At 33.1% G+C, this 25,412-nt stretch overlaps 1 protein-coding gene and 2 long non-coding RNA genes across 5 annotated transcripts in view; 2 read left to right on the forward strand and 1 right to left on the reverse strand.

Moving 5' to 3' along the window:
- Positions 1 to 5,706, forward strand: part of LOC125915060 (uncharacterized) — a 38,133-nt gene extending 32,427 nt beyond the window's left edge. For both annotated transcript variants that reach the window (XR_007455550.1, XR_007455558.1), the window contains 2 exons: positions 3,175 to 3,309; positions 5,621 to 5,706. This is a non-coding gene — a long non-coding RNA (uncharacterized LOC125915060). The remainder of the gene's footprint in view (positions 1 to 3,174; positions 3,310 to 5,620) is intronic.
- PGR (progesterone receptor) overlaps positions 5,238 to 25,412 on the reverse strand; it is a 104,926-nt gene continuing 84,751 nt past the window's right edge. For both annotated transcript variants that reach the window (XM_049620575.1, XM_049620583.1), the window contains 4 exons: positions 24,838 to 24,982; positions 23,291 to 23,421; positions 9,165 to 9,322; positions 5,238 to 6,699 (listed from right to left, as the gene is read on the reverse strand). In XM_049620575.1, coding sequence (XP_049476532.1) covers positions 6,544 to 6,699; positions 9,165 to 9,322; positions 23,291 to 23,421; positions 24,838 to 24,982 — 590 coding nt within the window. In that variant the 3' untranslated portion in view covers positions 5,238 to 6,543. The remainder of the gene's footprint in view (positions 6,700 to 9,164; positions 9,323 to 23,290; positions 23,422 to 24,837; positions 24,983 to 25,412) is intronic.
- The window catches only part of LOC125915046 (uncharacterized), a 74,330-nt gene continuing 54,657 nt past the window's right edge, over positions 5,740 to 25,412 (forward strand). Inside the window, exon 1 of the long non-coding RNA XR_007455543.1 lies at positions 5,740 to 5,813. This is a non-coding gene — a long non-coding RNA (uncharacterized LOC125915046). The remainder of the gene's footprint in view (positions 5,814 to 25,412) is intronic.

Raw genomic sequence — 25,412 nt, forward strand, 5'->3', positions numbered from 1 at the left:
AATCATTTATTTTACTGCTTTTTATTCAACTTTTGGATTTGAGAAAGAGCAGGGAGTGTGGAATACTGGTGCATTAAATAGACGGCAGATTCTAGGTAGAGACAGAAACTGTCCTTTTCACCAAAACTTGAGTAAGGAAAATACAGTGAAACTACAGAGGCTGGATGATATATATATATATTTTTTTTTTTCACTAAAATCATTACATGGCTTACTCTAGTGAGAATAAGCAAGTTAGAACTTGGCAAACTCTTACTAGATTATCTGGTTATGTATTTCCTATAAAATTTAAGAGTTGTAGAAATTCCCCACATCTAATGGCTATTTAAAAGGCATACTTTGGAAAAAAGAAAGTTATGCCCTTCCTTGGGTTGTCTGCTTGTCCATTTTACTTTTATCAGTGGAGACATGGTTGTTGAATGCTCTAATACAAAAATGAATTATCTTTTAACTTGAGAAAAAATTTCAAGTTTTAAGCACTTATCCTCAATGTCATGTAGATTGTAAAGATATTTAAAAGAATATATATTCTTCCTAAAATCTGGTGTTTTAAAGACTACATGTAGATTAGAGAAATTGCTTAGATATTCAGAACAAAACCTTTAGGAATCTAATAGCCATCTCACCCAAAGGAATGCAAGATATCAGACCAAGGCAGACAAGATCTCTTCGGGCAATTTGTATCTAACCTTCTTAAGGACAGTAATGCTATTTTTGGGGTTGATAATTTCACTATGATTTCTAGACCCCTTCTTCCCTTCTGTGAAATTATTATAATAAAAATTATCTGAGCATATAGTATATCACATAGATATTTGGAGGGTCTGTATTCTAGTCAAGATCTCAATATTTTAGAGATAACTTTAAAAATGACAAAATCAGTACCATTATTCTTAATATTATAGTGAAAGGGTGATAGGTTCTTTAAATTTCTAATAATATAGGCCTCAAACTCAAAAGACTTTTTCTTTTTGGGCAAAGAAACTGAATACTTCTAGCTCTAATTTCAAATCAAATCCATCAAATATTTGTGTGTACATGGAGATAGCAATGAAGCAACTGCATTTTCTAGATTCCTTGTTTTCACCATAGAATATGCCAGATGAATTTGATAAAATTCATTGTGTGATAAAATTATAAAATTGTGTGTATAACACAATTATATTGTGTTTAACAAAAACACAATAATAGCAATTACTATTTCTGAACACCTGTATACTTTTTGTTTTCATTTCTATTAATTGCAAAACAACTTGTCAAAGTCAGGTTTAATGAGAGAGGTTAAATGACTTGCTCAATCTCATTTAGTAAAAATGACAGAGAAGGGGCATAGGCCTGGGTCAGTTCTTCCACAGTACCCATCATGAAATATATCACTGTAATGGATAATTTAGAAGTTACAGGTTGATATGCCATGAAAGCCACTGTTTTAGCAGAAAACAACATATTTGCATATAATTTGTGTAACATTTTAATGTTAAATGTAAAAAATTAGAGCACTGCCTAATTAAAAAGTGCAATGTTTTTAATAAAAACAAAAAATTAGCCACATAACAACTGATACTGGAGGTATAATTGATCCAAATTCAAATGGCTTCTCAAACCTTTTTAAGGGAACTATTTTTAACTCAATAATCTATTTCAGCAATCTTAAAGTATTTTCTGATATATGACCTGTCGTATTATGATTAATTTCATTTTAGAGCGAGTAGAAAGAACATGACCTGCAAAATGAAGATAAAGGTTATGATGACTGCATAGGAATGGAAGTAAAGGAGGATTTAGAAACTAGATATCTTCCATTTGGTGATGTTATGTTCTTTTTCAAAACCTTTATTTTTTAAAGTTTAGCCTGAAATTTTAAATCCAGTATTTTGACATCTACACTGTGAATCAATATCAACATCAAGAACATCAAACATTATTAGGAGGTTGCAAAACAACAATAACCACAACAGCAAAATCCAACCCTTTTGGCCACCACATTTTCACCCCATAGTTGAATGAAATTTTAAAAATTTAAGTTATGTTAGAAATTAAATATGTGTAGGTAGAAAAGGATTTGTGTCATCCAAATATTGTTTTAAAATAACAAGAATCAGATAAAATGACCACATCATCAACTGTTCTCTGAGTCTTACTTGAATGTGAAAGGCTAATGACATTTCTTTTTTTTTTTTTTGGGTACATCTACATTTTCTTACTTATCAATGTAATACATTCTGAGAGGTACTATTCCCAGTGGCAGATTGCCTTTATTGTGTTGGGGAAAATTTTTAAATGTATTTATTGGGATGACATTTGTGGGGGGAAAACATATTGAAACCTTTTCAACAAATGTACATTCAGATTTAATGCAAATGAATTACTGACACAAATTAAGGGGTTATTTGAAATTTATTTTAGGTTTTATTTTTTTAATTTTATTTTTTGAGAGAGAGAGAGAGAGAGAGAGAGAGAGAGAGAGAGAGAGAGAGGTGGAGGGGCAGAAGGAGAGAGAGAATCTTAAGCAGACTCCACACCTGATGCAGCATGGCCTAAGCTGAAATCAAGAGTCTGATGCTTAACTGAGCCACACAGGTGCCCCTGATATGTATTTTAAAGTTAATATCTTTAGCTGCATTATTTGTCTTAGTGAAGTTATACATAAATAATGCTTTGCACTTATCACATCCAAACTGTATTTTCATTTGTGTGCTCAACAAATATTTGAGTGCCTACTATTTACCAGACACTGTGATTTATACCTACTGCTAGGCTTTAACTTTGTTGAGTTACAGTCTTCCTTCAGCTGTAAATTCCCATAATGCTTTTTACCACATTTTCTTCTGTTAATAACAGGTACTCAATATTTGTTGAGTGAAATCAGAAATGAGAAAAAATTGTATATTGAGTTAGGGCTATATACTGAGTTTGCATTTGTGTAATCTTTCTTAGGAAAGGAAATAATACTCCACTCATTCAGTTTTGAAATTTAAAACAGGGAGCATGAAGTGTTCATTTTTTTCCCCAAAATGCAACTTTTTATTTCTGAATTATACAATTACAGATGTTTTTCACCATATATTCTATATATCCTTAGTTTTCAGGTAAGAAGTAAAATATTTTACTATTAAAATTATATAAGACATTAAAAAGTCTCTAACAACTTTCCATTTAAAAATAATCTCTTAGAAGCGAATTAGGATGTACACTGTCAGAGGCTCGACTTTCAAGTTCATAATTATGGAAATCATTGAAAAGAACTGGTCCTTGGAATTTACTTCAATTATTTCATTGATAAGAACATATCAACCACCTTTATCTCAGGTAATAACACCATTACTTTTCAGAAGCCAGTCTATTTCATGAAAAAATCTATTATCTCTTCTTACTCACGCCTAAACAACATATCTATTTAGTCAATTTTTCAGACCAAGAAAAACAAGACTTCCATAGTTCACTCTAAATCTCAAAAATCCCAAACAATTACATCAGATAAATGAGGTCCAAAATTGAGACTTTTCAGGAAGCACTAACAGCCATTTTGCCTCAAAGGTGCCTCTGCTTTTAGAACTAAATTATGCAAACTTCCATAAAACTCTTTGTCACTGGATATTTGTGAGAGTCAGTCAGTGTTTTTAATAAATATAAAACATACTTATATTCTCCTAAGGTATAATCAGTATGAGGAGAGATCTCACAAAGTAGGAAGAAGTAGAAAATTTTTAGAGATGAAGAGAAATGCAGAAATGTAGATAAGGAGTATGGGAAGAGAAAGCCATAAAATCATGAATATGGACATATAATGATGTAACAAAAGAATGATACAGATCCATGGTGATACCAAAAATGAGAACATGCCATGCAACTCCCAGTCAAGAGACACAATTGCTCTATCTCAAACTGGCTCCCAGTCTTGTACTACAGTCAGAATTATAGAACACACTACTATAATTCAGATGTGCACAAAATACCTGGTAAACCTTAGGAGGAAGCAAACCACCACCTGGAAGATGCAGGGAAGAACATTACAAAAATAATGCTTCACTGAGTCTTGAAAATTGAGATATGAATGTGACTAGTATCAAAGGGGGAAAATTCAGGCAGAAAAATTGATGGTAAAAAGATTTGTATGGCTGGAACATAAGATAAATGTAAGATAGTAGAGGACGAAGACAGTAAAGTTATAGAAATTGATGTTTGAACATCATTTCAGAATAACTACTGTGTCACTGAATTAATAAGAGTAAAGCAATTAAAATAAAATCACTGAGGATGGAGCCCAGGCAAAGGTATTTTTAAAAAGCTCACTTTGAGACTGTAACATGAAGCTATAGTTGATAATCACTGTAATGGGTGACCGGAAGTCAATGAACATTTTAAAGTGAGGAAATGGCAAGATTAGATCCTTTTTAGGAAGTTAACTTTGGACTGAAGATAGCAAGAGTAGGAGTTTGTGTGTATAAAGATTTTGAAAAACTGAATAGCTATAGTCTATGGTTATACATATGTATTCACAGAAAAAGACATGTAGTTAGACTTACCAAGGAAGAGACTGTTTTTATATTAATGCTAACACTATTTGGAATACTTGGTTTAAACTCTTACTGAATGTTATAACCAAATATTATAAAATTTGTATATTATTGACTATGTTTGTCACATAGATGTAATGAACCCAAGCCAAGAGCCTTGGTTGGAGTTTATTTTAATCCCTACTTCAAATGTCTTATGTGAATTCACTATTTATAGACATGCCATAGCTAATTCTTTTTATAAATAGAGAATTAGCTGGTAAAAAACAGTTTTGAAAACACTGTCATGCCAATTTTTTTTCAGATGAAACCACTTTACCTCGTTTGGGGGATCACATTAGTATTCATTAAGAGATGTTACTGTCCCTTGGTAAACTGCAAAAATTTATCAGTTAAAGAGAATGGGTAGCCCAAAATGTATTAAGAAATCAGAGAAGTCAGTAAATGTTTTCTATATTGTTTTCAAAGTTACTCTTTCTTATTAACAACCATTAATTTGCATATGGCGATACATCTTATTTGTAAGATAATGTCCAATTTTTAAAATTTTAGAAAAATAATTTGGCCTACTAGTTACTCTGAGCTGTTAAAATACACACACACACACACACACACACACACACACATATACACATATATATGTATATATATATACACACATATATATAATAGAGATAAAAGAAACAGAAAATAAAACAATGATTATTTTTATTGAATTTTATCAGTGGTATGAACTTAGTTCTTCCTGTTATTTTTTATATATTTATCTGTATTTACATATACAGATATATACATAGATCTTTAAAAAATAAATGGCTCTCCAGTGACTCATCTCATAAAAATACTCTTGTCCATATTCTAATGCAATATTTTTTAAGTTCATATAACAGTGTGAATTGTGTGTTTTCTAGTTATTATAATCGGTTGTATTATTTTAATCCAGTATCTAGTATTTCTTGAAATACCTATCTTAGAATTGGATCAGAGGCACTCAAAAATTTTCAATCTGTGATTTATCATTATGACTTTCTGAATGAAGAAAGAGAATATTTATTTTTTTCCTCTTCCTTTCCTCCCTCCCCTTCTTTTCTTTTTTGATTAAGAAGTGAATAAGAAGCTTTGACCAAAAGGAACATTTTTCAGGAAATATATTATACCAGTGGTAAGGGTGAGGAAATTGAAAATCAGTAAGGTTAAGTGACTTTCTACCTGCTCCAGATGGTAAGGAGTAGCATTAGGCCACAGACTCTTCAGATTTGATTCACAAGCCTCATTAAAGGACAAGTCCCAAAAAAGGTTAGTAAAAAACTACAAAACCGCTAATACTGTTGTCATAATGATATGGCTTTCCTTAATAACTTCCTTAGAGTCTGTGTTTCCAATCTGGGAAACAGTCAGAGTCTATATATATGAGCTGTTTTTCCTAATATCAAACCCTCAATCTACTTCAGGGATTTTAAACTCTTTTTCTCTATACTTTTTGCACTAAAAACCCTTTAGAAAACCTGATAAAGGTTATAAATTTCCTCCTCACAAAAATGTATATATATGTTCATGTAGGCAAAATTTTGCATACCATTATTTAAAGGCTCATTTTTGTAAATATAATCGAGACAAAGGGAGCTACCTAGAAGGAACATATACAATAACTTTTTATTTTTATGTGTAAGATTTTTTTCCTTTAAAGTAGAAGATTTGTTAGATGCAAAAGTTAAAAATCTTCACCTAAATGGTGTGAAATACTATGAATATGATTAAGTTTATGTTAGCAATCACTTTTAGTACTTTTTCAATCTTGTAAACTCTTAAAGAATATATGGCTACACAAAACACTTTAAAAATTCTAGTTATGCTTTATAAAGAAAAACAATTAAAAGTTCACAATTCTCTCTGAAATTTACACAATATGATACGTTATAAATGTAAGGCTTTGAGAAGAACATTGTAAAAATCAAGACCTCACAATGCAGACTAAAAGAAAAATAGACATACCACAAAATTTAATTTTTAAAGATAAAAATGGCATTCACTTTTTATGAAAGAGCAGAGGTTTCACCATCCCTGCCAAGATCTTGGGTAACTGTGCAGCAATCACTTCAGACATCATTTCTGGAAATTCAACACTCAGTGCTCGGGACTGGATAAATGTATTCAAGCAGTACAGATGAAGCTGTTTGACAAGCTGTTGGTTCCACAAATGGATAAAAAACATGTAAAAAATAATACATTCATATTGGTTGGTTTCACAAATGGATAAAAAACATGTATAAGAAAAATAATGCATTCATATATTAATCAAACATGACAACTTATTTTTCTAACAATATAAATACCTATCAAGATGTTTTCTTGATAAAATAACTCCCTTCACTCTCTACAGTAATATGAAAATATTACATACAGTGAAACATTCTGATAGTACAGAAAGATTTAAAGAAATGAAAGTCATTCATAATCCCACAGGATAAGTGATATGAACATTTTGGTGTCTTTCAAATTCTTTTTCCTCTTTATACATGTATACAAACATAGCCAGGTATATACACAATATACACAATGCATATATATTTCCAAAAATGCAATTATTTAATAAAGTCTATTTGTTAATGGACTGGATTTTTTGCATAACAATATATTGACTCTGCCTCTGTCAATACAAGTAACCCAGCATAATTTATTTTAATCTAATTTAACTTTTGGCAAAGTAATTAATGTAAGTAATTTTAAAAGTCAAATAGAACCCAGCAGCAACAACAAAATCCAGCAGTTTCCTTATAGAATTCTTCCCATCCTTATTCTAGTTCCCAAGATGCAACCACTTTTAACTTCTTTAGCCCATGTCTCTAAATACTTATCTCTGTATTTCTAACAAATTTTGTTTTTAAAATGTGATGTTATTGATTTTCTATTATGAAAAATGAGACTTAGCTCCCTTATATGAGACACCCCTCCCAACTATGCACACTTTCTTTTCTCCTCATTCTCTGTACAGTTGTATCTCAGTTTTTGACCAAATCAATATCTAGCAATTATATTATAAATATTTTTATTGTTTCCTGTTGGATTAAATTTCCTTTATTATATGACTTATTTTTATTTTGCTAGAGTTAATAACCTTGTGTTTCTGTTTTGCTTTGTTTCCTGTATATTTATCACAAAGCCACGGTCAATTGACACAATTTGTAAAAACTCACCTCAGTATGTTCACACCTACTGGTAATCCCTCAGTTCCATCTTTTTTTCCCCAATACTAGTATTCCGAAACCCTGTGCATTACTGCTTCAAGCTAGGCTAATGATTGCTATGCTAAAATATCCCTTTGCATCTCTCCTGTATTTGATTTTCTACTTCACTGGCTTACCCCAGTGTTTGTTGTTAAAACATCCTGTAGATGTCCTTGAGAAAGGTTATATTTGAGATAAGTTCTCTGAGACCTTGCATGTCTGAAAATACCTTTATGATGCCATCATATTTGTTTGATGGCTGGCCTGGGTATAAAATTCTTTGAATATTTTCCTTTCCTTCAAAATTCCAAAGGCATTGTTTTCTGGGTTCTAATATTGCATTGAGAAGTACAACATCATTCTGAATCCTGATAATTTTTATGTGATTTGTTTCTTTTCTCATTGGTATATTTTAGGATATTCTCTTTATTTCTGGTATTCTAAAATTCTACATTAATGTGCCTTTGTTCAATTGTGCTGTGCTTTGTACACTGGGGCTTTACAGTCAGAAAATTAAGGTCTAGCAACTTTTATTCTATGATTTTTTATAAAATTTTCTCTGCTTGATTTTATCTATTCTTTTATAAATTCCTTTTAATTAAGAATGAACTCCCTGCAATTAATCCCCTAAATTTTCTATCTCTTCTAATTTTTCATCTTTATCTTTTTTGTTATTTCTTTTGAGTTTTCCTGAGGTATATATGTCAGCCCTTCTATTAAAATTTAAATTTCTGCTCTTCTATATTAAATTATCCAAAAGTAATTTCTTGGTAAATGTTCCTTTTCAACTATTTTTTATTCTTGTTTCATGGATGCAATATCATACATTTCTAAATATCTTAATTCTTTTTGAATATCTTTTGTGTTCTCTGCTCTGGTGCCTTTTCCTTCATTACTTTCTCTCTGTTTATTTGCTTTCTGCCTTTCATTACAGAGGCTTTACCCATATAGCTAACAATCCTTAGCTATCTGTCCATATTCAGGAATAAGGTTTCAAATTTGACCTGATGAGTAGATTGTCAAATTGTCCACTAGCACTGTTATTAACTTATAATTCCATCCAAAATGATATAAGTGTCTTATTTTCCACACCTATACCTTTGCTTGTCTTGTATATTTAAATTTTCTAACATAAGGCAAAATTATTTTAGAATATGCTCAGGAAGGTGTATAATTCCTATAAATCATTAAATTACTCTCAAATTATACAAATACTAGTAAAAGGATATTTGGATGATCTATAGTGAAAATGAAAAAAAGCACAATATAAATTCTGAGCAGTGTGATGTAAATACTGTTTTAAGATATAAGTACAAATTATGACCTTGAAGAAACCATATAAAGTAAAATGTAGATTTAATATTTAAAATATTACAGAAATTCAGAAAACAATCATTTATTTCCTAGAAAACAAAATACTTACATCATGCAAGTTATCAAGAAGTTTTGTAAGTTGGTAGAAACGCTGTGAGCTAGAGACAACTCCTTTTTGCCTCAGACCAATTGCCTTGATGAGCTCTCTAATGTAGCTTGATCTCATCTCTTCAAACTGGTTTTGACTTCTTAACCCTTCCAAAGGAACTGTAAGAAGATAATTACAAGTAATAGTTATGCTTAAAAAGATGAATTCTTTGGATAAACAACCCAAAATATGAACACCTTAAATAGGAGTGTTATTGATAGTTTTAGGACATATAAACATAATTGTCTTGAAGAATATGATAAAAACAACTACATAAATTAAAGGAAATTTTTAGCTTACTTATTTTAGAGCTGTATCAATGCTTATGCACTTAACTTAGCATTTGCTCATTCCACATCCTTGTCAGGAATGGTTTGATTTAGTTTACAATTACATGTATTCTGGGTCCTTTTTTAAAGAAGAGGTATTGTAACAAATACTTGGATCACTCTGTAAAGTTTAAGTCTTATAAATCTGAAGCATTTCTCATTGAGATTATTCATGGATAATTTATTTTTTTTGTAATTTTAACATTGCTTTATTAAATTTCCTAACTCCTTCCTGCTGACAGGAGAAAGCTATTGATACCACAATACTTCTCTTTGTGATACTCTATTTTTATTTATTTCTTTTAATTTCTATTTTTAATTCAAGTAGTTTTGGTAGATTGTCTTTTTCTTTTCCTTTTTTTTTCTTGGTATACAAAAACACTATATTAAAAATATCCTCATTTCCCCCTTCCCAATAGTTGTAGCTCTTGTTTCTGCTTCATGAGTCAGTGCATTGTTAGGACATCCAGAACAATATTAAAAAATGGTAACTATGGCAAATATTCCTATTTTGTTGCTTATTTTATTGGGAATGCCTCTTATTCCCATGGTGATGTTAACTGGTAATTCAGACATTTCCCTCTGTAATCTTTAATTCTGATCACCAAATTTTAGACACAGCTTCCTATTCTTATTGCTAGTTCCCCTACATTGTCAATTTACCAACAGCTTTTTTTTCCTTAATATTTTAGTTCCTTCTGATATCACTTATTTGAGATGCCCTGGTTGATATCTTCAGGAAATTATCATCAGAACTCCCAATTTTCTTGTTTTCTTTTTCTTTGGTTGTATTTATCTTACAAACAAATCTTCAAATTTAAGTGAAACAGCTGCCTTTTCTTGCAACTATATCTAGATTGCTGAAAGAAAAACCACATAATCTCTTAGATTACTATAACTCTATGTTAACTGGAATTTAACTAAACACTTAAAAAATAATTTTTTCTTCTGATTCTTGAAGTACTATTTTCCTGTTGGGCGCTCAAGAATGGAAACTAGTAACCCAGAGCCTTCACTCTATCCATCTAAGTATTTAGAACTGGCACTTGAACCAATTATTCTCTTTAAGAGAAAATCAGGCCTAATCCCAGCTAGCCTCACATACTTTTAGTATCAACCACTAACAAGTTCTGGGGATATGATAATCTAATCGTTAGGCTCTCATCCTATGCTTCTGAGATATTCTCAATTTTTTTCTCCTCTCCTACTCATTTTCCTACATTTCAGATCTATGTTGAACCAGCTCTCATAAATATTTCTCTTTGCTTTGAGCTCCTTACCTTAATTCATTGTTTCCTTAATTTATTACATCCAGTAATATATGATTGGAGAATTTTCTCTCAGATTCTTGTTGATTCCACAAGTGACTTTTAGGATTTCTTGCAAATATCATAGTGGCAAAATGGGAGAGGGTGAGTCATGGGCAGTTAGCCAGGTGCTATTTTAGATAAGAACACTTTTTAAAAAAAAAGCAAGGATCTTTATTTTTGATTTAGCTAACTTAAAAATAACATAATCATTGGAAAACTTTTAGAAAGTACAGAAAATACATATAAAATTACAATTCACCAGATCCTACAATCCAATATTTTAGGATATTTCCTAACATTATATTGAGAACATTTACTTACATCTCTTAGAATTCTTTAAAAATGAATATTTTAATTCTCACATATAATTTGACCTCACGAAACTGTAGGAGTACAATTTATTTAATTGTCTTATCATTTGATATTTGAGATATTTTACCAAACGATGTTTACGATAAATTTAATTTTTTTTTTATTTTTTAAAAGGATATATCCTTAGACATGGAATTATTACAGTAAAAGATATTAACTTTCTTAACACTCATAATATACATTGCTAAACTTCTTAGTATTTAACTGTTTTGTGACTAGTTTTGAGTATCTTAATTTTAGGTAATCTTTGCTTTTTACATATAAAAATAAAATCTCATTTTCATTTCTTAAATTATTAGTAGGCTGAACAATATTCTTATGCATATTAGTAATTTTTAAAAACTTTTCTATTTTGTACTCATTTATCTATAGGGGCTTAAAATATATTTCAAATGTTTTTTGAAGTTTGTTGCTTAATTTTTAAATATTTTATATATTAGCACAGTTTTGCAACCTTATTAGGGCAAAGAATAGTGCCCAGGCAACCCAACATTTCTCATGCTCAAGAAGCAAATGTGTTTAACTCTTTCAGCTATTCTAACTTTTCCTTCCACAGATTTAAATAGCATCATTGTAGTGTTGACTCCCTTTTCCTTTTTTTTTCCACAGAGTATAATTTTTATTGAGATATTATGCATATGCCATAAAATTCACCTTTTCAAAGAATACGGTTCAGTGGTTTTAGTATATTCACAGAGTTGTGCAACCATCACCATTATTTGGTTCCAGAACATTTATTATTACTTTTTAAATTTAAATCCAACTTAGTTAACATATAGTGTAATGATGATTTTAAAAACAGAACTTATTGATTCATCACTTTATATAACACCCAGTGCTCATCCCAACAAGTGTCCTCCTGAATGCCCCTTGCCATTTAGCCTATCCCCCTACCCCAAACCCCACCAGCAACCCTGTTTGTTTTCTGTATTTAAGAGTCTTTTATAATTTGCCTCCCTCACTGTTTTTATATTATTTTTCCTTTCCTTCCTTTATGTTCATCTGTTTTATGTCTTAAATTCCACATATTAGTGAAGTCATGTGATATTTGTCTTATTTCACTTATAATACACTCTAGTTCCATTCACATTGTTACAAATGGCAAGATTTCATTCTTTGTGAATGCCAAGTAATATTCCATTATATATACATGTGTGTGTATACACACACACACACACACACACACACACACACACAAGTACTACATCTTCTTTATCCATTGATGAGTCAATGAACATTTGGGTTCTTTCTATACTTTGGCTATTGTCCATAGAGCTGCTATAAACATTGGGGTGCATGTGCCCTTCAAAACAGCATTCCTGTATCCTTTGGATAAATACCTAGTAGTGCAATTGTTAGGTCATATTGTAGTTCTATTTTTAATTTTTCTGAGGAACCTACATACTGTTTTCCAGAGCAGCTGCACCAATTTGCATTCCCACCAGCAGTGTAAGCAGTGTAAGTCCTTTCTCCATATCCTTGCCAACACCTGTTGCTGCCTGAGTTGTTCATTTTAGCCATTCTGACAGGTGTGAGGTGCTATCTCATTGTGGTTTTGATTTGTATTTCCCTGATGATGATGATGTTGAGAATCTTTTCATGTGTCTCTTAGCCATTTTAATGTCTTCTTTGGAAAAGTGTCTATTCATGTCTTTTTCCCATTCTCTGGATTATTTTTTGGGGGGTGATGAGTTTGATACGTTCCTTTTAGATTTTGGATACTAACCCTTTATCTGATATGTCATTTGCAAATATATTCTCCCATTCTTTTGGTTGCCTTTTAGTTCTGTTGGTTGTTTCCTTTGCTGTGCAGAAGCTTTTTATCTTGATGAGGTCCTAATAGTTCATTTTTGCTTTTGTTTTCCTTGCTTCCAGAGACATGTCAAGTAAGAACTTGCTGTGGCTGAGGTCAAAGAGCTTGCTGCCGGTTTTCTTCTCCTAGAATTTGATAGCTTCCTGTGTTACATTTAGGTCTTTCATCCATTTTGAGTATTTTTGTGAATGGTGTAAGAAAGTGGTCTATGTTCATTCTTCTGCATGTTGCTGTCCAATTTTCCCAACACAATTTGCTGAAGAGACTGTCTTTTTTCCATTTGATACTCTTTCCTGCTTTGTCACAGATTAGTTGGCCATACATTTGTGGGTCCATTTCTGGGTTCTTTATTCTGTTCCATTGATCCATCTGTCTGGTTTTGTGCCAGTACCATATTGTCTTGATGATTACAGCTTTGTAATACATCTTGAAGTCCAGAATTGTGACAACTCCAGCTTTGTTTTTCTTTTTCTTGATTGCTTTAGCTATTTGGGGTCTTTTCTGGTTCCATACAAATTTTAGCATTGTTTTTCTAACTCTGTGAAGAATGCTGGTGTTATTTTCATGGGGATTGAATTGAATATGTAGATTGCTTTGTGTAGTATCAACATTTTAACATTTGTTCTTCCAATTCATGAGCATGGAATGTTTTTCCATTTTTTTTGTGTCTTCTTCAATTTCTTTCATAAGCTCTCTATAGTTTTCAGCATATAGATTTTTCACCTCTTTGGTTAGGTTTGTTCTTCAGTATTTTATGGCTTTTGATGCAATTGTAAATGGGATCAATTTCTTGATTTCTTTTTCTGTTGCTTCAATATTGGTGTATAGGAATGAAACCAATTTCTGTTCATTGATTTTATATCCTGTGTCTTTGCTGAATTCATGGATCAGTTCTAGCCATTTCTGGGGGGGACTCTTTTGGGTTTTCCACATAGAATATCATGTCATCTGCAAAAAGTGAAACTTTGACTTCCTCCTTGCTGATTTGCATACATTTTATTTGTCTGATAGTTGAGGCTAGGACTTCCAACCCTATACTGACTAACAACAGTGAGAGTGGACATCCTTGTCATGTTCCTGACCTTAAGGAGAAAGCTTAAGGTTTTCCCAATTGAGGATGATAATAGCAGTGTTTCTTTCATATATGACTTTTATATCTTGAGGTATGATCCTTCTATCCCTACCTTCTTGAGGGTTTTTATCAAGAAAGGATGCTATATTTTGTAAAATGCTTTTTCTGCATCTATTGAGAAGATCGTGTGGTTCTTGTCCTTTCTTTTATTAATGTGATGTGTCACATTGATTGATTTGCAGATATTGAACCAGCCCTGCATCCAGGTATAAAACTCACTTGGTTGTGGTGAATAATTCTTTTAATATATTGTTGGATCTGGTTGTTGAGTATCTTGTTGAGAATCTCTGCATCCATGTTCACCAGGGAAATCGGTCTGTAGTTCTTCTTTTCAGTAGGGTCTCTGTCTGGTTTTGGAATCAAGGTAATGCTGGCCTTGTAGAATAGTTTGGAAGTTTTCCTTCCCTTTGTATTTTTTGGAATAGTTTCAAAAGAATAGGTGTGAACTCTTCTTTAAATGGTAGAATTCTCCTGGAAAGCCATCTAGCCATGGGCTCTTGTTTTTTGGGAGATTTTTGATTATGGATTCAATTTCTTCTGTTCAAATTCTGTGTTTTTTCTTTTTTTAGTTTTAGAAGTTTATATGTTTCCAGGAATTTGTCCATTTCTTCCAGATTGCCCGTTTTACTGGCATATAATTGTTCATAACATTCTCTTATTATTGTATTTCTGCAGTGTTGGTTGTGATCTCTCCTCTTTTATTCATGATTTTATTTAATTGGATCCTTTACTTTTTCTTTTTGATCAATCTGGCTAGTGGTTTATCAATTATGTTAATTCTTTCAAAGAACCAACTCCTGGTTTCATTGATCTGTTCTACTGTTTTTTTTTTTTAAATTTGGTATCATTGATTTCTGCTCTAATCTTTATTATTTCCCATCATCTGCTGGTTGTGGGCTTTCTTTCCTATTGTTTTTCCAGCTCTTAGGGTGTAAGGTTAGGTTGTATATGTGAGACATTTCCTCCTTATTTAGGAAGGCCTGGATTGCTATATACTTTCCTCTTATGAGCACCTTTGCTGCATCTCAGAGGTTTTGGGCTGTCATGTTTTCATTTTCATTGGCTTCCATGTACTTTTTAATTTATCTTTAATTTCTTGGTTAACCCATTCATTGTTTAGTAGGATGTTCTTTAATCTCCAAATATTCATGGTCTTTCCAAACTTTTTCTTGTGGTTGGTTTCAAGTTTCATAGCATTGTGGTCTGAAACTATGCAATGTAAGATCTTGATCTTGTGTACTTGCTGAGGGCTGATTTGTGTCCCAGTATGTGATCTATTCTGGAGAATGCTGCATGTGCACTTGAGAAGAATGTGTATTCTGCTGCTTTAGGATGAAATGTTCTGAATATATTTGTTAAGTCCATCTGGTCCAGTTTGTCATTCAAAACCATTGTTTGCTTGCTGATTTTCTACTCAGATGATCTGTCCATTGCTATAAGTGGGATGTTGAAGTCTCCTGCTATTATGGTATTATCAATGAGTTTCTTTATGTTTGTAATTAACTGACATACATGTTTGGGTTCTTCCAGGTTGGGGCATAAATATTTAAAATTGTTAGCTCTTTTTGGTGGATAGACCCCTTAATTTTGATATAATGCCCTTCTTCATTTCACTACAGTTTTTATTTTAAAATCTAGTTTGTCTGATATAAGTATGGCTACACCAGCTTTCTTTTGGTGACCATTAGCATGATAGATGGCTCTCCACTCCCTTACTTTTTTTTAATCGGTAGGTGTCTTTAGGTCTAAAATTGGTCTCTTGTCAGCAGCATATAGATGGTTCTTGTCTTCTTATCCATTCTGATACCTTATGTCTTTTGATTGGTGCATTTAATTCATTGACATTTAGAGTGAGTACTGAAATATATGAATTTAGTGCCATTGTGTCATCTACAGAGTTGGAGTTTCTGGTGATTTTCTCTTGTCCTTTCTAGTTTTTGTTGCTTTTAGTATTTTTTGTTTTGTTTCATCTTTTATCCACTCAAAGAGTTCCCCTTAAAATTCTTGCAGGGCTGGTTTAGTAGTCATGAACTCCTTTAGGTTTTGTTTGGGAAACTCTGTCTCCTTCAATTTTGAATGACAGCCTTGCTGGATAAAGAATTTTTGGTTCCCTAGTTTTCCAATTCAGCACGTTGACTATATTCTGCACTCCTTTCTGGACTGCCAGGTTTTTTGTGGATAGGTCTGTTGCAAACCTCATCTATCTTTCCTTATAGGTTAAGGACTTTTTTTCCCTTGCTGCTTTCATAATTCAGTCCTTGACTGTGTATTTAACGAATTTGACTATGATATGTTGTAGTGATGGTCAGTTTTTTTTAAATCTAATGTGAGTTCCCTATGCTTCTTGGATTTTGATGTCTGTGTCTTTTCCCAGATTAGGAAAGTTTTCTGCTATAATTTGCTCACATAAACCTTCTGACCCTTTTTCTCTACCTTCATCTTTGGGGACTACTGTAACTTGGATGTTATTCCTTCTTAATAAATCACTGAGTTCTCTAAGCCTTGTGTTGTGTTCTTTTGCTTTAGTTTCCCTCTTTTTTCTGCTTCATTATTCTCCATATTCTGTCTTCTATATTGCTAATTCACTGCTCTGCTTTGTCCATCCTTGCTGCTGTGGCATCCATTTGAGACTGCATCTAGGTTGTAGCATTTTTAAAATTTTTTTAACGTTAATTTATTATTGAGAGACAGAGAGAGACAGAGCATGAGCAGGGGAGGGGCAGAGGGAGAGGAAGACACAAAATCTGAAGCAGATTCCAGGCTCTAAGCTGTCAGCACAGAGCCTGACGCGGGGCTTGAACTCACAAACTGCGAGATCATGACCTGAGCCAAAGTTGGACGCTTAACCAACTGAGGCACCCAGGCGCCCCTACGTGTTAGCATTTTTAACTTCTCCTGACTAGATTTTACTTCTTTGATCTATGCAGAAAGGGATTCTATGCTTTTTCAACTGCAGCTAGCTTCTTATTATCGTGGTTCTAAATTCTAGTTCGGAAATCTTGCTTCTATCTGTGTTTATTATTCTATCCTGGCTGTCATTTCTTACTGTTCTTTCTTTTGTGGTGAATTCCTTTGTTTTGTCATCTTGGAGGAATAACAAAATTAATAAAAAAATAAAAATTAAAAAACACAAAAAATAAAATAAAAGAAGCTAAATCCTAGATGTGTTTTCATCTGCTTGTTGAAAGAAGCTTGATAGAATAGAGAAAAAAGGGAAATAATGGAAAGAAAAGGAAAAAAGAAAAAATATACTAAAAAATTTTTAAATTAAAAAAGAATAGAATAAAGTAGAATAAAATGAAATAAAGTGAAATAGAATAAAAAATTTACAAACAATGAAAAACATAGTAAAAAAATTTAAAGTTTTTAAACGAAAATAAAAATAAGTTTTCCTCTTTCTGTGTCCAAAAAAAAAAAGAAAGAAAAAAAACCCCCAAATTAAACAAAAATAGAAGTAAAAAGAAAAACAAAATAAAAAATGAATAGATGAACCAGCAAACAGAATGAAACCTGAATGAAGTTATATCCAGTTTCCCCGGGAACTCAAACTATGAAGCACTCTATACGGTCTGTACACTAAGCAGGCAGAGAGACTTGTGTTGGTCTTCTAGGGGATGTGCTTGGAGGACTCTGCTGGGCAGGGCTTGGTGTAATGGTTTCATTCTCCACTAGGTGGCGCTGTTTAGTTTACTGGGGTCGATCTGGGTGGTGCTCACGTGCATGTACATGTATGTGTGTGTGCAGGAGAGGTGGAAATGGCTTCACCCAGCTTCCTAGTCTCTGGCATAGGAACTTTACACTCTCACTGACCCACAATGAAGCACCCCTCCTTTTTCTCAGACTTCCATCCACACCCCACCTCCAGCCTGTGTCCAAGCCATCAGCCTGCCAGGTGGCACCTCCCTCCATAGTTTTATCTGAGATGGACAGTGTTTCAAGATCCCTCACTTCAGAGAACCCTGTGGCTTGGACCCACACTTAGTCTCTGGGGGAGGGTCTTGCTGAGCAGTGGCCAGGTGCCGGCTTGCCCTAGAAAACATTTGTGCAATTGGGCAGTGGCAGAGGTTCAGAGGCTATGACAAATCATAACACACAGCTGGTGCCAGGTTTCACCGCCTGGCATCTTTGTCCCAATACCATCAAACGTGGCTGCTCTCTGGGGTCTTCTGGGATCTTTGCTTGTGGGTAAGCTGTATGGCCTCTACCAAATTCTCTCCAATCAGGGGAACTGCTGATTGTCCCTTATGACACAAGGGCCCCTCAGACCCTGCTGCCTGCTCCTGGGGATTTGCCCTCTTTCCTCACCAGAGCACCACCAGGTACTGAGCTCTGGAATTTCCGACTCTGTGCTCCACTGTTTATAGAATCCTAATGGTATTGAAACCCTTAACTTTCTCCCCATCAGGGGTTTTGGGGAACAGATTTCTTGTCCAGTCCCTTGTGCTTTCACTCTTTCCCTCCAGCTACTTTTGGGGGAGTGCATTTTCTGCACTCCCCTGGTGTGCCACATTCCCCCACCACCACCCTTCTCTGTCTTCTGTCCACAAAAACAGCTCCCTGCCCTCCACAGCTTTTATCTCCCCCAGTTTACCTCTCTGCAGAGTACCTGCTGAGTTCTGTGGCTCAAGTTATGCAGACTGTTGGGTTAATCCTCAGATCAATGTCCTAGGTATGCAAAATGGTTTGGTGCTGATCTAGCTGCATTTCAAGGATTAAACAAGCTGAGAACTTGCATTCTGCTCTACCATCTTGCCCTGTAGTGTTGATTCTTGATTTTTTTATTTTTAACTTTTGATTTTCCACTACGGAAAATGAGGCTGTAACTCTATTTCCATCTTTCAGATCTACCATCATCTCCACATCATTAGTGCATGCACATGTGTACACACACACACACACACACACACACACACACGCAACATCCTATTTCTCATCTTCCTAATATCATTTTCGTAATATTAGTCATATAAATATTCAGTATTTATTAGTCATGTAAAATCCTACTACAGTTGAGTCACATAGTATATATTATGATTTCTAGTAGAACTTTTTGTTTTAGTGACAGTAAATAATCATCTTAATGGGTGTGTGAAGTGGCATCTCACTGTGGTTTTGATTTGTATTTCCCTAATGATGTTGTTCCTTAATTTCTATCTGTATACCTTCATAGGAGAAATGTCTAAGCCTTTGCCCATTAAAATTTTTTAATTGTTAAATTGCAATTTTTTACATATTCTGGATGTTAATACTTTTTCTTTATCAGATACATGATTTCCAATTTTTTTCTCCCATAAAGTGGGTTGCCTTATTATTCTGTTGATTGTGACCTTTGACGCACCAAAGTTTTAAATTTGATGAAGTCCATTTATCTGTTTTTTCTTTTAATTCCAGTGTTTTGGGTGGCAAATCCAAGAAATCATTGCCAAAGTCAACATCATGAAGCTTTTCCTCTATTTTATTTTTTTTAAAGTTCATTTATTTTTGAGAGAGCGAGAGAGAGCGACCATGAGTGGGGGAGGGGCAGAGAGACAGGAGACAGAGACTCCCAGGCAAGAATTCCTGATGTGGTGCTCAAACTCATGAACCTCAAAATCATGCCCTGAGCCAAAGTCAAGAGTCGGACGTTTAACTGACTGGGCTACCCAGGCACTCCTATGTTTTCTTTTAATAGTTTCATAGTTTTATCTCTTAGATTTATGTCTTGATATATTTTAAGTTAATAAGAGTCCAGCTTCTTTTATTTTTAAATGAAGTTTTCCAAATACCTTTTGTTGAAAAGACTATTTCCTTTATGATTTCTCCTCCTATGTATTTTCCTGTTCACTCTTTCTAGTCCTCCAACTAAGTGGGTATTGGGCCTCCTTGATTCTGATTTTCTATATTTTTGGGGGCTTTGCTCTATTTTTGAGAGGTTTTCTAACTTTGTCTACCAATGCCTGTACTGTAAATTCTGTTTCCAAATAGTTGTTTCTTGGGTGCAATATGTTCTATTATCTTTCTAAAAAGGGATGATTTTTAAATTTTTTTTTGAGGTTTTCATCTTCCTATATCATCTCTGTTTTCTCCAAATTTGTTTTTTTTCTTTCTGTTTTGTCTTTGTCTTTGATGTCAAGGCCTCCCTCAGATGCCTTGGTTATTTATATTCAAGAGTGCAAAACTAAAAGGCTGATTCATAGTTCTGTTTCAGTGGGTAGCACTTATTGACTGTTAGCTTTAGTTCAGGGCAAAATGGCTGAGCAATTTCAAAGAGAAACACCTGCTATTAACAGATTCTGCAGAGAAGAGTCTTTCATTCTCCTGTCTAGAGGATATAAACCTGGAAGACAATGTTCTGAGAGATGGTGGGTAAGAGTATGCAGGAGGACGGTGTCTCAACATTTGGTATATAATTAATCTGTTGTCATTATAAGACCCCTCACCCTCAACAGTGCCTACAGTTTCATCAGTTCATTTACCCTCTGTTATATCCTCTTCAGGAGGATAACCTAAGGTCTCTGCCTGAGTTGGAGAGGGAAAATTTTGTGGTTAAATGATTTTTGGACCCAGATTTTAAAAAGAGCTTTGTGTTTTTAACTCTACCTTCACTCTCATCTCAAAAAATCATTGTTGTCACCAACTGAGAACCATGCCAAAGATTTGATATTTCAAATTAAACCTCTTGGTTTTTCTTACTTCTGGCCTAGAATCCAACTTTCTCAGGTATGCTAAATTAGTTCTGTTTGCTGGCTTGTAGAATGTCATAGCTATTGAGTTTCTCATTCTCTTTTAGTTCTTAAAAAATCACTTTGGTAATATTTTAGTGTAGTTTTAGAGTGAACAGTGGTGTGTTCAACTTGTCATACTTCCTTGGGAGATTTTATTTTAATTTTTAGTGGCACATTGGAGGTTTAAATACTTATGTATCAAATCATTGAACTTTTCTTTTGTCAACTCTCCAAATAAATTGCATTTATTTTTAAAAAGGTATTCCTTATTTGAAATCTCAAAATCATTTGTATTCCTTACAGTGTGTTTTTAACTTTTAAAGTGTGAACATATAACTCAATTATCTGGTATTTATTTTAGGATATAACTTGAGCTAAATATCCAAACTGAGTTTTCCTCAAACATAAAACTGATTTTTCCTAACAATATCTATTTGCTCCATACTCATTGATTTGTGATGTTTCCACTACAGTATATTAAGTTCTAATATATACAAGTCTGACTTTACTAACAATTCAGTATATCTATTCTCCCATGCTGTGTTAATTAGTGTAGATTTCTAACTCTCGTCTCCACTTCAAAATTTTTGTAATACTTATGTACTTAGTTTTTAAGATTTAAATATGACTTCCCAAAAACTTTGCCAAGTCTCTCCTCAAAAATCCCATTATGATTTTTATTAGAATTTGTAGAAATCATAAATACTATTCAGTAAATATTGCTGTTTCCCTTTTGTTGAAGCTGCAAGTGGCCAAGAATCTTGCTTTCTATGGTGTGTGAATGGAAGTTATAGGTATGTCACTTCCTTTCCTCACCACTTCCTTCCTTACCAATGCTCTAGTGATTGGAGAAATGCATGTCAAGATATAGCTCCCATGTACCTGGGCACCTGAGGGACAACAATGAGCAGAGCCTCCCTGTTGATCTGCATTGGACATATAGCGGGAAAAGTATATACTTAACATTTTTTTTGTTAAGCTACTGAGATTTTAGGGCTGTTTGGACCTCCAGCACAATGTAGCCTATCTATAATATAGAATTATGTTAATAATATCAACTAATTTGGGAAATCTAGGATTATCTATAACATAACTGCTATAGGATTCATTACTGTCAAGAAAGGGGTTAAATACTGTAATATTAAGTTTATTTTAGTTGACTCTCTTGGCTAGTTCCATATCAATACTTTAGTCCCCTTTATGATATTTTATCAAATTAGACTTGAGGGCCTCTGTTCAAAATAGTGTTTTCAAGGTAGGGGGATAGGGCTATGGATCCTTAGATCCTGTATTTGTCCTTGTGTTTTCATAAATTTTCATGAGGAAAACTTTCTTTTTAAGGCATTAGTGCTTTTTGTGCCTTTTCTCCTGATGTATACCCCCACCCCTCCACTATTTGAGATTTGTGCTATTAGAAAGAAGTACTTGAAAAGATGCTACTGAGAAAGACCCTTGGCTCACCTTCTACCTAAGGTCTTAGCTCTCAGTGGTTCTCTTTCAAATCACTATGAGTGACAGAAGGATCAGTTCAGAAATTCAAAGGCTGAGCCTACCTGTGCATGTTCCAAGGACACAGAAAAAGGTGGAAAGTGAAAGCAGTTTTTAAAAATTTTCTCACCCAGATCTTTGGGAATCCACTGAGGCAGAGGTATGTGTGTTCTTTGTGTATGAGAGAGTGAGATGGATATTTGCCTGTCCTTCTGGTGACCAATCTATGTTTCATGTTTCTTTGGGGTGTATAGCTAAAGTGCATTTTCTAGCCTCTCCTACAGTTAATATGGGTCATGGAATGTGGGTAAAAGTGACATATAACACTCTCAGGCCTCACTTCCATATCTTTTATCACTAGGTGCTTACCTTCTATTCAGATTAAATGGAGGACTCCAAGCTGCTATGTAAGAGTGGAGTCCCTAGACGGAAGGAATGTGGGTTTTCTTGCTAACCCACTGGACTGTGAATATGAGTGACAAATAAACTATTGTGTTATGCCACTGATCTTTGTAGATATATGTTATAACAGCCTATTCTGATATTAAGAGAATAGTTCCAAACAAAATTGTGTATTTTATATAGTAAGTCCTTTATGGAGTGGGAGTGGAAGGAAGATCGTTTGTGTTTATGTAATATTATCTAGTTCATAAACTTAATTAGGTGAATATGAAAATGTCATTTAATCATGTTTTATCTGAAAAAATATATATAATTGGCTGAACTTGTGGACTATTTTACTCTCATGTAAAACCTGACAAGTGTGAAGTAAGTTTATTAATGTCTATGACAGTATATTAGGTGGTTCTCCTTTGCAGTCACAATCTAAGATTTATACCTCATGTATAAGGATATGATCATATTGTTATTTGAGACTTTCCCATTGAATTAAAAATTAAGAAAGTAAATATCTTATAAAAATTGCTTGTAGTCACTCACTTGTATTAAGAAGTAGCAATACTTTCATACACAGGAACTCTTCTTGGCTAACTTGAAGCTTGACAAACTCCTGTGGAATCTGCCACATGGTGAGGCATAGTGAATAGAATGATGATTCCTTCATCCTCTGTCTTATATCACACACAACACACACAAGAGAAAGCAAGAAGGAAAAAACATACACATGGTGTCTTAGCCAGTTTGTGTGATTTACCAGAGAAAATGGCATTTGGTAATTTATATATTATTAAAAATGTCTTTTTGTAAACACACTCAATATTTTGAAGTTTAAGCAAAATAAACCAATAAAGTAAATCATTCACAATGCTGAATTTTTTGAAGTTAAGAAATTTTAAAGTTAGAAAATCATATTAAATACACATGTTGCTTCTCACTTTTATTATTACATTTTAAAAACCTAAGGAGTTGAGAATGTGGAGCTGAGGAAATCATTTATTTATGATTTTTTTCTGTTAAAAATATATAAAATTTTACATGTAATCCAATGGGAGAATGGATTCAGTTCACAGAAATTGAAGAGTATAGAATAGTTCAGTGTATTCAGTTGAGAGTATTCAGTGTAGAACAGTTATGCTGTGAACTATTCTAGGGGAAATGTATGGTGATCAAGAAAAGAGAACATTACAAAGGATTAAACAATTGACAAGGCCAAACACTAATTCTGAAGGTTGGGGACATTTTTTAAAGGTATTTTCTCAACCATGTGTTCTGCAATATCTACATTAGTCACATGCGGCTAACACAAATAGTGAAAAGAAAACTAGATTTTGACTCAGAAGAACTAACATTAATCCTGCCACTCAGATTCTTTGGCAGGATATGCAATTCCTCTGAGCTTATTTCCTGAACTGTAAAATGTAGGATGCTGATTCCTTACCTATTTCAAGGGATTATAGGGCAAAATGGAATTAAAATATATGAAAATTATCCATTACTATAAAGACTTATACAAGTAACTTATATGCTATAAAATTCTGAGTCAGCATTCATCATTAGAATGGTATAAGTATTTCCACGAAAAGATTCTTATTCAGTTTAAGGTTATACATAGAAAATTAATTATAGTAATTTAAATACAGCCAAGAAAATTGAAATATTTATCTTTTAATTTCTAAAATAAATTATTAGTGATTTTTCCTCTAGGAGGAGAGATAATGTCTTTATTTTCTGAAGGTAAGTCAATACTTTCAAGCAAAATTATTTCTAATTTACATAATTATCTTCATCAGTACAAAGGTATAAAATTTTAATTTGGTAAACTAAAAATTTCATTTTATCTTTAAGTATGTTTCTTGACACATTGAAACAAAAGGGGAAAACTCCAAATATCAAATTACTAATATAATGATAACAATTTTATTAATTTTGTTATATCAAGCTATATCCTGAGATAATTCTGATAAAGTTTTCAGGAAAATTCTTTTATTTAGGATACCAATAGTATAATCATCTATTGAAATGTAATTTCTAAGATTATCCTACATATACACTGCAATAATAAGAACAAAAATCAAGTTACTACTTACTCATTTAGTATTAGATCAGGTGCAAAATATAGCATCTGCCCACTGACATGTTTATAAGATCTCCATCCTAGTCCAAACACCATTAAGCTCATCCAAGAATACTGGATGAGAGTTATCTGGTCATCAATATGTAAATTTCTAAAACCTACAAAACAAATTAAAAAATAAAATGATCCCCAAAATCACTTGTGTTAAAATGCTGAAAATACATATAAATTTGAAAATAGATGTAAGTAGGGTAATATGTTGTTTTTAATTTTAATATATTTTATACTACAAATGAGGAAATATTAATAAATAATACCTGAGAAATTAAAAAGGAATAACATTGGAAGTCATTAAAAATGGTCACTATGTTTTAGCATTTCTGGGAATTCACTGATTGACAGTCATCCATCATTGACACATACAATATTCATTTATTGAGAATCACTTGTCTGTTAGGCACTGTGTTAAAATGGCGGGGTTAGGAAAATGAAAGACCCAACCCTTACCCTTAAAAGAAACTCATAAGTTGACAGGAGAGACAAGCACATACTTATGTGCACCAGGAATTGGGAAGCAGGTCAGGAAAA

The sequence above is a fragment of the Panthera uncia genome, chromosome D1, assembly GCF_023721935.1.
Source record: "Panthera uncia isolate 11264 chromosome D1, Puncia_PCG_1.0, whole genome shotgun sequence".
In the NCBI taxonomy this organism is placed as follows: Eukaryota; Metazoa; Chordata; class Mammalia; order Carnivora; family Felidae; genus Panthera; species Panthera uncia.